The 13,986-nt window shown below is 47.6% G+C and overlaps 1 protein-coding gene across 5 annotated transcripts in view; it reads left to right on the top strand.

Moving 5' to 3' along the window:
* Window positions 1-6,743, top strand: part of SHC1 (SHC adaptor protein 1) — a 131,856-nt gene extending 125,113 nt beyond the window's left edge. For 4 of the 5 annotated variants that reach the window (XM_086947363.1, XM_086947364.1, XM_086947366.1 and 1 more), the window contains 3 exons: window positions 2,508-2,681; window positions 3,136-3,377; window positions 3,466-4,223. In XM_086947363.1, coding sequence (XP_086803489.1) covers window positions 2,508-2,681; window positions 3,136-3,377; window positions 3,466-3,594 — 545 coding nt within the window. In that variant the 3' untranslated portion in view covers window positions 3,595-4,223. Of the gene's footprint in view, window positions 1-2,507; window positions 2,682-3,135; window positions 3,378-3,465 lie in introns of all 5 variants that reach the window. The other variant, XM_086947365.1, reaches the window with a different exon arrangement.
* Window positions 6,744-13,986: the final 7,243 nt, after the last annotated feature.

The raw sequence follows: 13,986 nt of genomic DNA, 5'->3' as shown, positions 1-13,986 counted from the left end.
TCTTCCTTGTTGTGATTTACTTCGGCTTGTCACATGTGAGCTTTGGGCTCTCTCTGTGCAGCCGCCCTACAACGCCTTTTTTCAAGATAAAACTGTTTGTAAGGACCAAGGCAGCCTTTTTGCCAAAAGTCGGGACTCCTTTTCACATTGGGCAAGCCATCACCTATGTGAAAAAACAGGAGGGGAGACTTCATTTGTTGGGACACCAAAAGAGCTTTTAGCTGATACTTCGATTGCACCAAAGACCATTGGGTGGATAAAGGGCATTTTGTACGATTCTGTGGTTAAAGAAAGGGAAGGCGGTGGAAAAAAGAACAATCAATTTGGATCGTCCTTTGCATTAAGAACTGCAAATTGGCCAAGAAGCGGCCTCCAGAAGGACTTGGGCCCATTCCACCAGGGTCAAAGCTGACAGCAATTCGCTGGCACATCAAATGTCTGTGATCGTGGGCTGTGTGCGGACCGGAATAACAGGCGTGGAGGCCGTATATAGTAGGCTATGTCTGAACCAGTTTTTATTCTTAGTGTACAGAGGTTTCAACAGTTCGTGAGAGAAAAGGGACAGGGGTAGCTCCGGGACGATGCTTGGTCGTAAGTCGTCACAGTGGTTCTTCGGAAGGGCTGGTTCTTGGGCGGACGTCGGTTGGGGTTCGTCCAGCAGGTCCAGTTGGCCGGTCACCGGGATGATGGTTCCTCGGAGGTATGGGAAGGAGAGAAAGAGAAGGGCCGTTAGTTCGACTGCTGTAACTTGTCTTGGTACCGAATACCGTCACCAGGTGTGTGGGATATGAATGGACCGTGAGGAGGGTAGGGAACGGGTAAAGAGGGAAAGGAAGAAGAGTATCAGGGCAAAAGAGGGGTTGATGCTGGCGTGAACTAATGCGGGGAGTCTGTACAGTGGCGTCCGTGACGGAAGGGGTACTATACAATATATACAGTGGTAAGTGCAAAACGTGCGATCGTGACTGTTTAAGCTACGGCTATTTATACTCTTAAATATACAAAGGGTCGTTACTCACGTGCCCCGCCGCAACTCTCCCGTGAGTTGCGGCCGCTCTCCAGCATCCTCCACCTGTCCTCGGTCCAGACTTCCTCGTCTTCACCGACTCTCTTCTCAGGTTCACCGCAAGCCGTATCCTGCCACGAGTCCAACTTCTTGAACAAACTGCCGTCCTCGCTTCCGGCTTTTCCGTGTTCCGGCTCAGAGTAGGGGGAGGGACTTCCGGGGTTACTCTGGAGTCATTGTTTTCCGCTTGTCGTGATTGGGTCCTGCAAAGAAGGAGAGAAGGGTGGAGTCCAGGTTGCTTGGGAGGTCGGAGGATCGGTTGGTGATGTCCGGGACCTTGAGGGAAATGGCGGACTAGGCGAGGTAGGGGGCGTGTCCCGTTCACAATGCCTTTTGTGGACATTTCTCAGGCTGCGACCTGGGAGTCACTCCACCTGCTCACAAAGTGCTAGCTGCTTACGTGACAGCCAAGTGTGACTGAAAGGGCACAGGGGGAGTTTTGATCTGAGCCCATTCCACACATCTTTCACCCTTTCCGGGCAGATACTACTTTGGTATTTTATTCTAAAGGTGAGAAATCTCAGGTTGGTTAGATCTATCAGCAGAACAAGTTACTCACCTTCGGTAATGCTCTTTCTGATGGATATTCTATATACTGCTTATTCTTCAGTGCTTTGCCAATGTGGAGGGGTCTATTTTCCCATCTGCACCTTTAATTGTTTGTGGGGTCCTTGTTCGAGGGTGCAAACAGTCAGGAAAGTTACTGACATTAGAAGGCGGGGTTGGTGCTTATATGCAACACATCTCGTCACTTCCGGCGTGAAACAAAGTCAGCAAGGAGCCAGGCATGTGCAAGAGCACTGCTATGAAAGCTTCTGGATCAAGCCTGGCACCTTGGGATAGCCAGTCATATCTCCTAGGATGGGAATGCACCACTATCGACAATGGCGTACAGGAAGATTACCACCTCCACTCTAGGCTGTAAGACTAGGACAGTCACTCGAACCTTGGTCAACAGAAGGGTGTGTCTTTGATTATGGGAGACCAAATTCTGCCCTAGTTTGCAGGAGAAAAACTGCATTCACCCCCTGGCTGTTAGGAGAGTAAATTATTGATAAGGTAGGTGATGATCCAGCTCTGTTTTTAAGAAGGCGCTGTTCAGCTCTGGTGTTTAGAAGGGAGGAAACCACTCCATGCGTGTATAATGGAGAAAAGACTACTTCTGCTTTGACCGAAGTGTGGTATAATGCCTGGATTTTTATCACAATTGAATGGTAGGTGAGATAAAGAATGGTTACGTGACAGGTAGGTAGAGACTAAATTAACAGACACATTTGCTGCTATTGAAGTGGTATTTTCTGCTTGTGGCTGACATTCTTCACATGTTCTATTCTCTCAAAAAGATCCAGCCATTGGTACCTAAACTAAGAGTGTTTCTCTTTTTATGCTACAGATCTGAAAAGATCCTTCTGAAAATATCTGCGTTTTCTCTTCTGCATAGGGCGAGAGAAGTATTCAGTCAGCTCAACGCCTGCCAACAAACCACCTAATCGTGGGGAAGTGTTTGATGATCCATCTTACGTAAACGTGCAAAACCTGGAGAAGTCTCGCCAGGCCTCCGCGGGGGGTGCCTGTGCTACCAATGGCAATACACAACGGGATATCTTTGACATGAGTGAGTTCCGGCGGTATTGTTGAGTGAGAGTGGGACCACTGTGTGATTAGTAGGCATTAGAGGGGGGGGCATGGGGTGAGTATTTTATTCCTCAAATGGTAGTAAAGCTTACTGATGTTTTACTATTCAAAGGCAGAAGGTCGTCTCAGTTAGTGATTACTCTGCACTGAACAGTGGAGGGTGGGAATGCACTGAGACTCCACTCCTCTGTAGTAAAAGGATGGAAACGTTGCAATTCCTCCACATTGAGAAGAGGGACATCCCTGTAAGTCTTTGTCTTTGAAAGAGACCCTTGATTGAGGCGTCTTTTTCATTCTACAGATTTGAAAGGTGATGCATGGTTTGATGCTGATTCCAGAATGGGTATACACACGCTGCTGGTGTAGGCATTGTTACTGTTTAGTTTTTTTTTTTTTTTGCCTGTTTCAACTGTTGACCCTGCTTTTTTGTTTAGAGCCTTTTGAAGATGCCCTGCGGGTCCCCCCTGTAGCACAGGCGATGGCTTCCATGGAAGAACAGCTAAAGTGTGAACTCTGGTACCACGGGAAGATGAGCCGGAAGGATGCTGAGAAGCTCCTTAAGGGAAACGGGGACTTCCTGGTGCGGGAGAGCACCACCACCCCCGGTCAGTATGTCCTGACGGGGCTTCAGAACTCTCAGCCCAAGCACCTTCTTCTTGTGGATCCCGAAGGAGTGGTGAGTCAGTCTAACATGTGTTGAAGGCTTGTGACCGACTGCAATACCCTTGTTTTCTGCTCACTACTTCCATTCTCCCCAATTACAGGTCCGGACCAAGGATCACCGGTTTGAGAGCGTCAGTCATCTCATCAGCTACCACATGGACAATCATTTGCCCATCATTTCGGCTGGCAGTGAAATGAGCCTTCAGCAGCCCGTCGAGAGGAGAGTATGAACTCTAGCGGAGTTTGTGAATCTGTCCATCCTTGAGCCGAAAGTGACTCCATTGCGTGCTTCTCCTGTGGCTGGTGGAACGGGGATCTTCATTGAACACCTCCACGGCTGTCTCTTAGCTGATTAAGAAGATCAGCCTCTACCCCACAGTGCTCTGTGTCCAGACACTTAACTGTGTGCACCTGGGTGCTGTTTCCTTTTCACTTTTTCTTGCACTCTGCTGACACACCTGCACTCGTTGAGAAGTTTCGCACATCTTCCTCTTGGGTTCACTTCCTTCGAAAGGAGCGACCTGAGTCTCTAGTGCGCTTCAGAAAATCGCTGTGACTTTTGTTCACAGAGAGTGATGCAACATGGGAGTCGGAAGCCCGTGGACGTATCTCACCCCGGGCGCCTCTCTTGCTACAATGTTCCGGACGAACTGCTCCTTCCAGGGGAGGAGGCTTCAAAACCAAATGCCAGAGATGGAACACCAGAATCCTTGTACCATGGGGAGAATCGAAAGAGTACCCTCTAACCCGCTGTGGATCTGTGAAACAAATGAGTATCTTAGTCAGGCCTTCCGGTTACTAGATTGTTCCTCTCCACCCCAGTTCTGTTCTGTTAGTAGCAAAAGCACATGTTACTAGGGTTGCACCTGCTTTCCACACTTTGGAACCTTGCCTGGAAGTGTTGGATTCTTCAGAGGCAACATCGCTTCATCCAAAGGCACTTTTTCGGTGTTTGGTTGGTTTGCATGCTGTAGCCGAGTTCGAAATTCTAATTTCTTAAGATCTAGGCATTTATGCCCCTGTTTTTGCCAGCTGGATGATAGTATTGTTTTTACTTTCCCATTATCTGAACAAAATGTTTGCCGTTTTTAGATATCTTTATGTTGGTTTTAAACCAATGAAAATACGCTGCTACTAAGTGTAAAAACCGGATTGGCTGAATTAGTTGGAGTCTGCTGCAAGCTTTGATTCCGCATAGTAGACTGGCCGATTTTGCTTGCAGGCGTTTAATCTGCAAATTAGATATTATTGTTTTTATTTTTTTGTAGATTTTGGTGACCAATGTGGCCTTTTAACCCCTTCCATGCGGCCGCGATTCCCCTGGTGTGCTGTAAACAGCACGAACAGGGGCGGGCCGTGACGAACCCCAGCCGTCATCAGCACACGAGCACCGTAGTGCATGACGGCTGGGGTTCGTCATCCGCATGGAAGGGGTTAATTCTACCGACCTGCTTTGCTGCTTATGTTTTGAATCAAGTGTAAATGAATTAATTGGGATGATTTGGGTTGCAACCTTATAGCCAAACTTTTACTTTGCATATTTTCTCTTTATCCTTTAATTATCCAGTTAATTCCATTCATTTTTATTGAATTTGACCAGGATATTTGGTTGAATCTAATGCATCTTTTATTTCTCTGTGGTGTCCACTCAGCCCAGATGTAAGACACTACTGTCTTTGTTTATTTTGTGAGATATTTTTTTCTAATTTCTTGCATGTGAGTGTAAACCAAAACGAGAAAAGTAAAATGACTTTGCAATTTGCAGATCAGTGACAGATGTAGGTACCAACAGTACTTGATGCTGTGATTAGAACTTGTATCTTTGGGTTCTACAGGGGATGACTTGCCACCAGGTTATAGCGGTGGACATACTGTATTGAAGAACAGCTGGACTGTTGGCTTCACGGTGGATCACTATTCACCGGCGTTTATTTACTTATTTTGAGTTTCCTTGAATGCCTACTTGGTCGCTCTTCTTGTTGCGTATACCATGGACGAGGACAAGGGACACTCCTGAGTGTGAAGAAAGCAATGTGTTTCCTAAAAGCACAACCCATTTTGCTTCATTTCTGTCAACTGGTGACTGAGATCATGTGCCTTTTTCCTCTAGAACTTTGCTGTTCCCTGCGCAGTTTCTTTCACAAAAGCTTCCCACTTTAGCTAATTATATTTATCCCTATAAGACGAATCAACATGGTGGCCTTCATCAGGAAGGTGACAAACCAGTGAAGATGACTTTGGGGCTGAAGGTGGCTGTTCCTTTATCCTCAACACCCCCCAGGAAATGCATAGTGACGAATGAGCTGGGCAGCAGCCGCCATGCCTTCGATGTAATCCAAGAGTTACGTGCCACAATCCCGCAGGCACGTGTTGTTTTCTTAGTGGTTGTGCAACTACTTCACTAGCTGGCATGAAGCTTTCCATAACCTAAGCCATTCAGTGTGGTCCCCAAGCATTGGACCCCACATCCAAACCCAGTGAACCAACAGCAGGTTGTCCTCTCGCTGGTGTGAGCACAATATTGACTGTTCATTTTTTTTGTTTTGTTAAATGTGCATTTACACAACCTGTTGATGTAACCAATGTCCGAAAAGGAACTCTTCGGGGTTTGCTGTTTTATGTAAACTCCACAAAAGCTAAGATGGAGCTATAGGGCCAGGTAATCTCCAGTTGACGCTGAGCGTTGTCTGTCTCTGTATGTGGACAGTCGCAAGTGGTTTCAGACGTTCTTCGTTGAGGGGGTGTTTTAGTAGTGCACCTCTTCTGAAAATCACTCTTGTGACATTGACTCTGTAGGACACTTTCTTCACTCCTCCCTTTCTTTGCCACATATGAACATCACCTTACACTCCAGTTAACTATGTTAGGGGAGGGAAGCATTCCTCATACAGAATATTACATTTTATGATAACCTAGCTAAGAAAAAGGGGCATTTCCACATATTCAGACCATCTCCTTGGTAGCCCGGTGGCTGAAGTTGTGGGGGTTGTCCCAGAGGAACTGGTCTACAGCTTGCTAGAAGCAAATACTATCATTTCCTTTGAGGACTTTGTCGTTCCCCACATGGTCACTCCCCTGATCCATCCATCCATCTGTCTTCCCTCTTGAAGTGTAAATCCGTTTGTATACTTACTTCTCTCGCATGCACATCCTTATACCAAAGTGTAGCTGTCACGCCTTTACATATCATAGCAGCACTTTGTAGTTGTCTTCACAATATATTCTAAATGACTATTAGTTGATTTTATGAATTTGAATTGTTTGCTGACTGGTATTATTTTATTTTTCTTTGTATTTTTCTATTTCATTTGTTAATGGGCCTTGATTATACCAAAGGAAAAACACAATGCTTATTAAAGGCAGTATTTCTTTAAGAAAATCAACCTCGCCCTGTCTTTTTTGGTAGTATAATGTGGTTTCTAGGAAAGTGCTGCAGCTGTATACATTTATAGACCCTGGATGATGAGGCAGCCATCATAAAGACCCTTGCAGCACCCAAATGTCTAGTTTTCACTATGTTCGCTCGCTGTAGCTCCTTCCATGGTCTAGGTTTATATATGTTTACACCTTAATTGTTTTTGTTCCCGCTGTCGGATTTGGGTGTTTATCCGAGTGCTCCTGTACCATCGAGTTACAGGAGCCAAGGCATTATAACGCGGACTTTCAGCATGCAAGGAGCAAGTGTGACAGCCGAATGCTTCGAAGCTGAGTTGTATCCAGAGTCCCAGGATAAGGTTTTATAGAAGTGACTTGTGTGGAGGGAGGATAAAGAGAACGCACCTTTTTATAATGGTACTATCTTTCGGGGTTGCACCATCCCATCAAGTGTCAGTAGAAGTGGCGCATCTGCAATGCAGTGGTATCATCTTTGCCAGCAATTCTCACGTATTCTTAGGAGCTATACGCAGTACAATGGCTAGCAAAGCATACCCCGGCAACGATGGTGATGGCATTTCAAAGGTACTTTCTCTTTACCAGTCATTGTGTCCTCTGACAGTAAGAATAATGAAATGCTATTGGAAAAGTTTGTGTCTTGAATAGGGCTGGTCGCAAACTTGTGGTTACACATGCTCCCCTCCACAAGAGCACCTTGCGAGACAATGATTTACAAGTGTCTGGCAAGTAGGGCAATCCTGGTGTTGGTGGAGCCCAGTGCTCAGCACAAACTGCAATGGTGTAACTAAAAACTTGTTTTGCAGCGTGAATCTTTTTCTGGATTCACATGCAGTGCATCATTCTGCCATCTAGTGGTTGGGTCTGGTATAGTCCTTTTTTTTTTCTTGTGTTTTGTGTGTCGTCACACAATTTGGTGCCAGGCCTGTCCCCTGCGTGACATCAAATAGCGCCCCGGAGGTTGTTGTGCGTAGTATCCATCTTTAGATTCTTTTTTTTCCGGCGTTGGCCCTAGAAGCAAGAGGGGAAGCGCCAAACATTATCTGAAAATACTCTATATTTGAACAAAAAGTTACATCGGACATCGGCTATGCGACCGGAGAACACGACAGGCCTCCGAAGACTATGTATATGATAATGAACAATTCCATTGCGCGCATAGTTCGACAAATGGCGAGGTTGGGGCAATGGAAAATACCCCCTTCAAATTCTGCCCCAAGTGCCACCACAAAAGAAAAGGAAAGAAAACACAAGCGTTAGGGTCTCTGTGTTCGCTCTGTACACTCAGGGAAGGGGATATGTGCACACCATATATCGGTCCCTAACTGTGGAGTGTCTAAGTGGGGGAGTATCGTGCTAGCGACGCAGTGAGGTGCTCAGGCGGCCCGTCCACCACCATTTAAACAAATACCCGGTCTCCCCCGTCACTCGCCTGTGCCACGGTCCCCTGTGACCGTGGTATCGTGAAATCCCGCCTCCTCTGGTTCCCTCAGGGGGCTGGTCTTGTTCGCGTTCTATGGGGTCTCTTCGGCGTCTTCTGCTGGGTCGCTCTTTCTCGTGGCGTCCTCGCTGTTCTCCTTGCTCTTGTCGGCGTCTTCTCCTTGATCACTCCTCGTGGCGTCCTCGCTGTTCTCCTCTCGCGCGTCTGGCTCCTGCTCCTCTCTCTTCGGCTTTGCATACTCGGCCATTTGTGTCCACAAAGCGGACGTTGCTCGGCCTGCTTTTTTCTGGATGACTGGAACACCAACTCCACTTCCTGTTGGGTCCAGCCCGGCGGCCATCTTGGGTTGGGTCGGGGCGAATCCCTCACACTGCCTTTCCCCCGCGAATGGACGATCGGGCCATTCGGACAAAGGACATCGGGAGAGGAAGTCCACGTTGTTCTGCATACTCCCCGGCAAGTGGAATGTGCTGTAGGAAAAAGGCTGGAGGGCAAGAAACCACCGCAAAACTTTGGGGTTAGTATCTTTATGCAGGGCTAGCCAGGTTAAAGGTGCATGGTCTGTCAACAGTATAAAATGATGGCCTAAGAGGTAATATTGCAGTGCTTCGACCGCCCATTTAATCGCAAGGTATTCTTTTTCAATTGTTGCATATGACACCTCCTTGGGGAATAGTTTGCGACTGATATACAAGACCGGGTGGAGTAGGCCTTTCACGTTGGGCTGGGACAGTATGGCACCTAAACCTCTGTCTGAGGCGTCAGTCTGAAGCACAAACGGTTTGCGGAATTCAGGACAGGACAAAACGGGGTCTGTATATAGGGCTGTTTTCAGGTCAGTGAAGCTCTGTTCTTGGGCGAGGTCCAGGGCATTTTATCTCTAGCAAGTGGTTTGGTAAGCAGGTCTGTTAAAGGACTGGCCAAAGAGGAGAAATGGGGAACAAATCGCCGGTAATAACCCACTAGGCCTAAAAAGGATCGGACCTCTTTTCGGGTTGTGGGGCGAGGAATGTGGGAATGGTGGCTACCTTGTTTACTTGGGGGGGCGGATTTGTCCCTCCCGAATATCATACCCCAGGTATTTTATGTGGTTAGCTCCTAGTGTAGTTTTCTGGGGATTGAGAGTCAATCCTGCTTCCTGAAGGGCTCTAAAGACCTGATGTAAATGTAGCATGTGGGTTCCCCAATCTGGACTATATACTACGATATCGTCTAGATATGCCCTTGCGTATTCTTTATGGGGTCCCAGAACAACGTCCATTAGCCTCTGAAACGTTGCTGGTGCTCCATGGAGGCCGAAGGGCATCACTTTAAATTGAAAGAGACCCAGGGGTGTCGTAAAGGCCGTCTTGTCTCTACTTTCTGGGAGTAGTGGGATCTGCCAATATCCTTTGGTTAGATCTATACAGGACATGACCCTTGCCTGACCTAGTGTCTCAACCAATTCATCTACCCTTGGCATCGGATATGCATCGAATTGGGATACTGCGTTTACTTTCCGAAAGTCGATGCAGAAGCGGATGCTTCCATCTGGCTTTGGCACCAAGACGATGGGAGAGGACCATGGACTCTTTGATGGTTCGATAATCCCTGCCTCCAACATAGTTTTGACTTCTTCTTCTATTGCTATTCGCCTGGCTGCTGGGATACGCCATAATTGTGGCAGGGTATGCTCAGACGTGAGTCCCTTGCTCACTTTGCCACTGGATTCAAGCAAGCTGGGCTGAAGACGGCTGGAATGCCAGAAACCGGTCCTCGGAAGCTTGTTTCCGGTCCAGGGAAGACATGGCTTGGCAGTTCGGGCTGGACTGTTCCCATGAGGCACAGGGTCAGACTGATTTGCATATAGCCATGTCTGAACTGGGGTGGCAGGGTGGGCTAAAGAACGGTGATGGATTAAACCCAGATCTTTTGACTGGGTGTGAGTGTTTGATTGATTCAGATGCTCCGTCCATCACCACCCCCTTTTGTACTGCTTTTGGCCGCCATAAGTGTGGCAGGGTATGCTCAGACGTGAGTCCCTTGCTCACTTTGCCACTGGATTCAAGCAAGCCGGGCTGAAGACGGCTGGAATGCCAGAAACCGGTCCTCGGAAGCTTGTTTCCGGTCCAGGGAAGACATGGCTTGGCAGTTCGGGCTGGACTGTTCCCATGAGGCACAGGGTCAGACTGATTTGCATATAGCCATGTCTGAACTGGGGTGGCAGAGTGGGCTAAAGAACGGTGATGGATTAAACTCGGATCTTTTGACTGGGTGTGAGTGTTTGATTGATTCAGATGCTCCGTCCATCACCACTCCCTTTTGTACGGGATACGGTAAGGTGCCTGTTGAATGGGTTGGGACGTGTGGGTGATGATAGAATGCTCCACTAGCGTCGTTTTCCCCGTTTTCCGGAGACCACGGTGGGAAAAGAAGCACAGAGGGTCTCTAGCTGCTTCTTTTGTTCCTTTGTGGCTTGGTAACCCCATGAGGGGTTTTCAGTGCTTTCGTGAGTGTAATGTGACACTTCTAAGGGTTTGTGTGTAACCACCTACATCGTGTTAGTCTGGGAACCAGAAGGGAGTGAGTTAGGCACTTCCCAGGCCTTCAGGAGATTAATATGGTAGATCTGGGAAGCCTTATGGTGGTGTGGGACAGCCACCTTATAAGTGACAGGTGTGATTTTGGCTAGCACGGGAAAGGGACCTTGCCAGGTGGCTAACAGTTTCTTGTCTGACGATGGCAACAAAATAAGCACCTTATCTCCCACCTCCAGCTCCCTTAATCGGGTATTCCTATCGTACAAACGTTTTTGCTGTGTTTGTGCATTTTCTAAGTGCGTGTGTGCTTCTTCCCATACAGAAGATAGGGTATCTCTGAGGTTTTCACTGTATTGGAGGAGGGGTTTTCCTTCCTCCTCCGTTTCCACCCACTGTTCCGCGGCCCTGTCCAGAAGAGTACAGGGCTTCCTTCCAAACACGAGTTCAAAGGGAGAGAACCCCGTCGACCTCTGTTCATGGGTGCGGATTGCGTAAAGGACCAGGGGTAGCTGACGATCCCAGTCTCTGCCTGTTTTATCAATGTGTTTCCTCAACAAGGTTTTGGTGGTCTTATTGTATCGTTCCACCAGACCATCGGTCTGGGGATGATACACAGACGTCCTTATCTGTTTAATCTGGAGGATGTCACAGACTTACTTCATAAGGCGTGACATGAAAGGGATCCCCTGGTCACTGAGGATTTCGTTGGGGAAGCCCACCCTCAAACAGGGTCACCATAGTGTGAGCCACTGCCTTAGAGGTTGCAGTGGTAAGGGGGAAGGCCTCGGGATAGCGAGTGGAATAGTCCACAATGACCAGGATAAAGCGGTGTTCACAGGCAGAAGGAATCAGGGGTCCCACCAAGTCCATGCCTACCCTGGTAAAGGGAATATCAATAATGGGCAAGGGCTGAAGGGGGGCTCTAGGTAAGGTGGGGTTATTGACGAGTTGACCGCGCACACAAGCAGCACAAAACCTGGCAACCTCGTGATACACCCCTGGCCAATAAAAACGATCCAACAAATAATCTAGGGTCTTTTCCTTTCCACAATGACCTCCCCCTGCTTGGCTATGGGCCAGTAACAAGACCTGAGGGCGGAATGGCCAGGGCACTGAGAGTTGTTCTTTTTGCTTTAGCCGTATGAGTCAAACGGTACAACAAACCCCTTTTTATCACGAAATAGGGTCCTACCTTTCCCTCTTGCTCGTCCTCAGCCTGTGTCCATGCATTCTGTAGTGAGCGGTCTTCTCGTTGGTCAGCCCTAAAGTTGCGATAGTTGCTCGGAGTCTGTTCTGAGGAGGAAAGAACATGTACTGTGGGGTTATACTGTTAGGAATAAAGAAGCCTTTCCTCCCTTTTCTCCTTTTTACTTTTTATCTTTCGGTCTGCTGGTTGTGCTATGGAAGTGTTGGAGAAAGGGGCATTCGTCAACCAATCTGTTGTTGAGGGAGACCCCGTAAACTACTGTAGGTAGTCAGAGAAACGAGGTAACTCAGTTCCTAGGAGGACACGTTCTGGTAGCTCAGGGAACACCCCTACTTTACGCAGCTGGACCTCTTTTTGGATCTCTAATGCCACCTCGGCAAAAGGGTACAGCTTATCGTCCCCATGCACACAGGTAACCTTAACCTGGGTGTTTGGTATCAAAAGAGACTTGGCACTAAGTCAACGGCCACTACGGTTCCTTGGCAGCCCGTGTCTAGTACCGCTATCACAGGTTTCCCGTTCACATGTACCTTCATGTTGTATGGATTAGTGGCTTCCCCTGTACTATAGATCTTCCCCTTGGTATACCCCACATCCATAGGTTCAGGCACAGGGGCTCTAGTTGGACAGTTGCTTGCGATGTGACCCCTCTCGGCGCAATGAAAGCACTGGGGACCCTGGTGTGGTGAAACGGGGGACTGAAACCTAAGGGCTGGTTTTCCAGAAAGAGGGGTACTCCGGGGATCGGGTAGAGGGGTAGTTGGGCGTAAAGAAGGGCGGACCGGTGTGAGGGGAGTGTGTTGTCCCAGGGGACGGAAATCAGGGGAACGATGAAAGGCACAAGCTAGATCCACTGCTAAAGCTACTGAGAGATTGGAATGTTGTCGGATCCAGGCCCGGGTGTTGCCGGGCAGAGCCTCAAGATATTGTTCTAATACGACTTTCTCTGTTAGGTTTTCTACAGATGTGGTAGAAGGCTGCAGCCAACGACACCCAAGATCGCGAATGCGATAGTACAGAGTTCTAGGGTTGTCGCCCGTTGACCACTTTTCTTTCCGGAAGCGTGTTCTGTAATATTTGATATAATGTTATTCAAAATAGGAAGCGCACTGCTTGCTGTAGATAGGTTTTAAGTTCTTGTGCTCTCAAAGTTATAATCAGTTGGGTGCTCCTAACAGGTAACGTGTCCGTCCTAGGCACGTCTATGTGAACAAATAAATCATGTGTCACCATGTGTTTCGGGCACTCCTTTGGTTCTCATAAAAGCGAGACTCCAAACGTTATTCTGAAGAATTATTTAATCATTCATCTTTGTTTTCATGATGCTTCATATAAATCAGTTCAAATCATGCTGGTGATAATCCGATATCCGTGACTATAAGTGAGGTCTGTGACTACTATTAACTGTTAATAGTAGTCACAGACCTCACTTATAGTCACGGATATCGGATTATCACCAGCATGCTACCCGCATCACACGTTGTCCTGATTATTTTATTTAGATAACATGATGGAATCCTATCCTTAGTGCAATGTCTCGTTTTATTGCAGAAGCTCCCCGATGAAGGGCTTTTTCTGCCCGAAATGCATTGGAGCATTTGGATGTATTTATGTTGTGGAAACCCTATTGATATGATTTGAACTGATTTATATGAAGCATCATGAAAACAAAGATGAATGATTAAATAATTCTTCAGAATAACTTTTGGAGTCTCGCTTTTATGAGAACCAAAGGAGTGCCTGAAACACAGGGATGACACCATGGTCCCATGGTGACACATGATTTATCTGTAATATTTGATGTCATATCCTAATCTTTCCAGGATTGTTCTTTTGATATCCGAATAGGGTGTGCTTCCATCAGGGTTAGCAGCCTGGTAGGCCGCCTGCAATTACCCGAACAATAAGGAGGTAACGGCCTACTCATCTCGACCAACGAGGAACAACTTAATCGTTTGCAAGTGGTCCAGAACACCGCAGCAAGACTGGTACTCCATGCCCAGCCCAGAACCTCTTCCCGCCCACTCCTGGATAGCCTTCATTGGCTGCCGATTCGGCAGCG

The sequence above is a fragment of the Lissotriton vulgaris genome, chromosome 12 (assembly GCF_964263255.1).
Source record: "Lissotriton vulgaris chromosome 12, aLisVul1.2, whole genome shotgun sequence".
In the NCBI taxonomy this organism is placed as follows: domain Eukaryota; kingdom Metazoa; phylum Chordata; class Amphibia; order Caudata; family Salamandridae; genus Lissotriton; species Lissotriton vulgaris.
The sequence above is the reverse complement of the archived record's forward strand: the minus strand, read 5'-3'. Positions and strand labels throughout refer to the sequence as shown.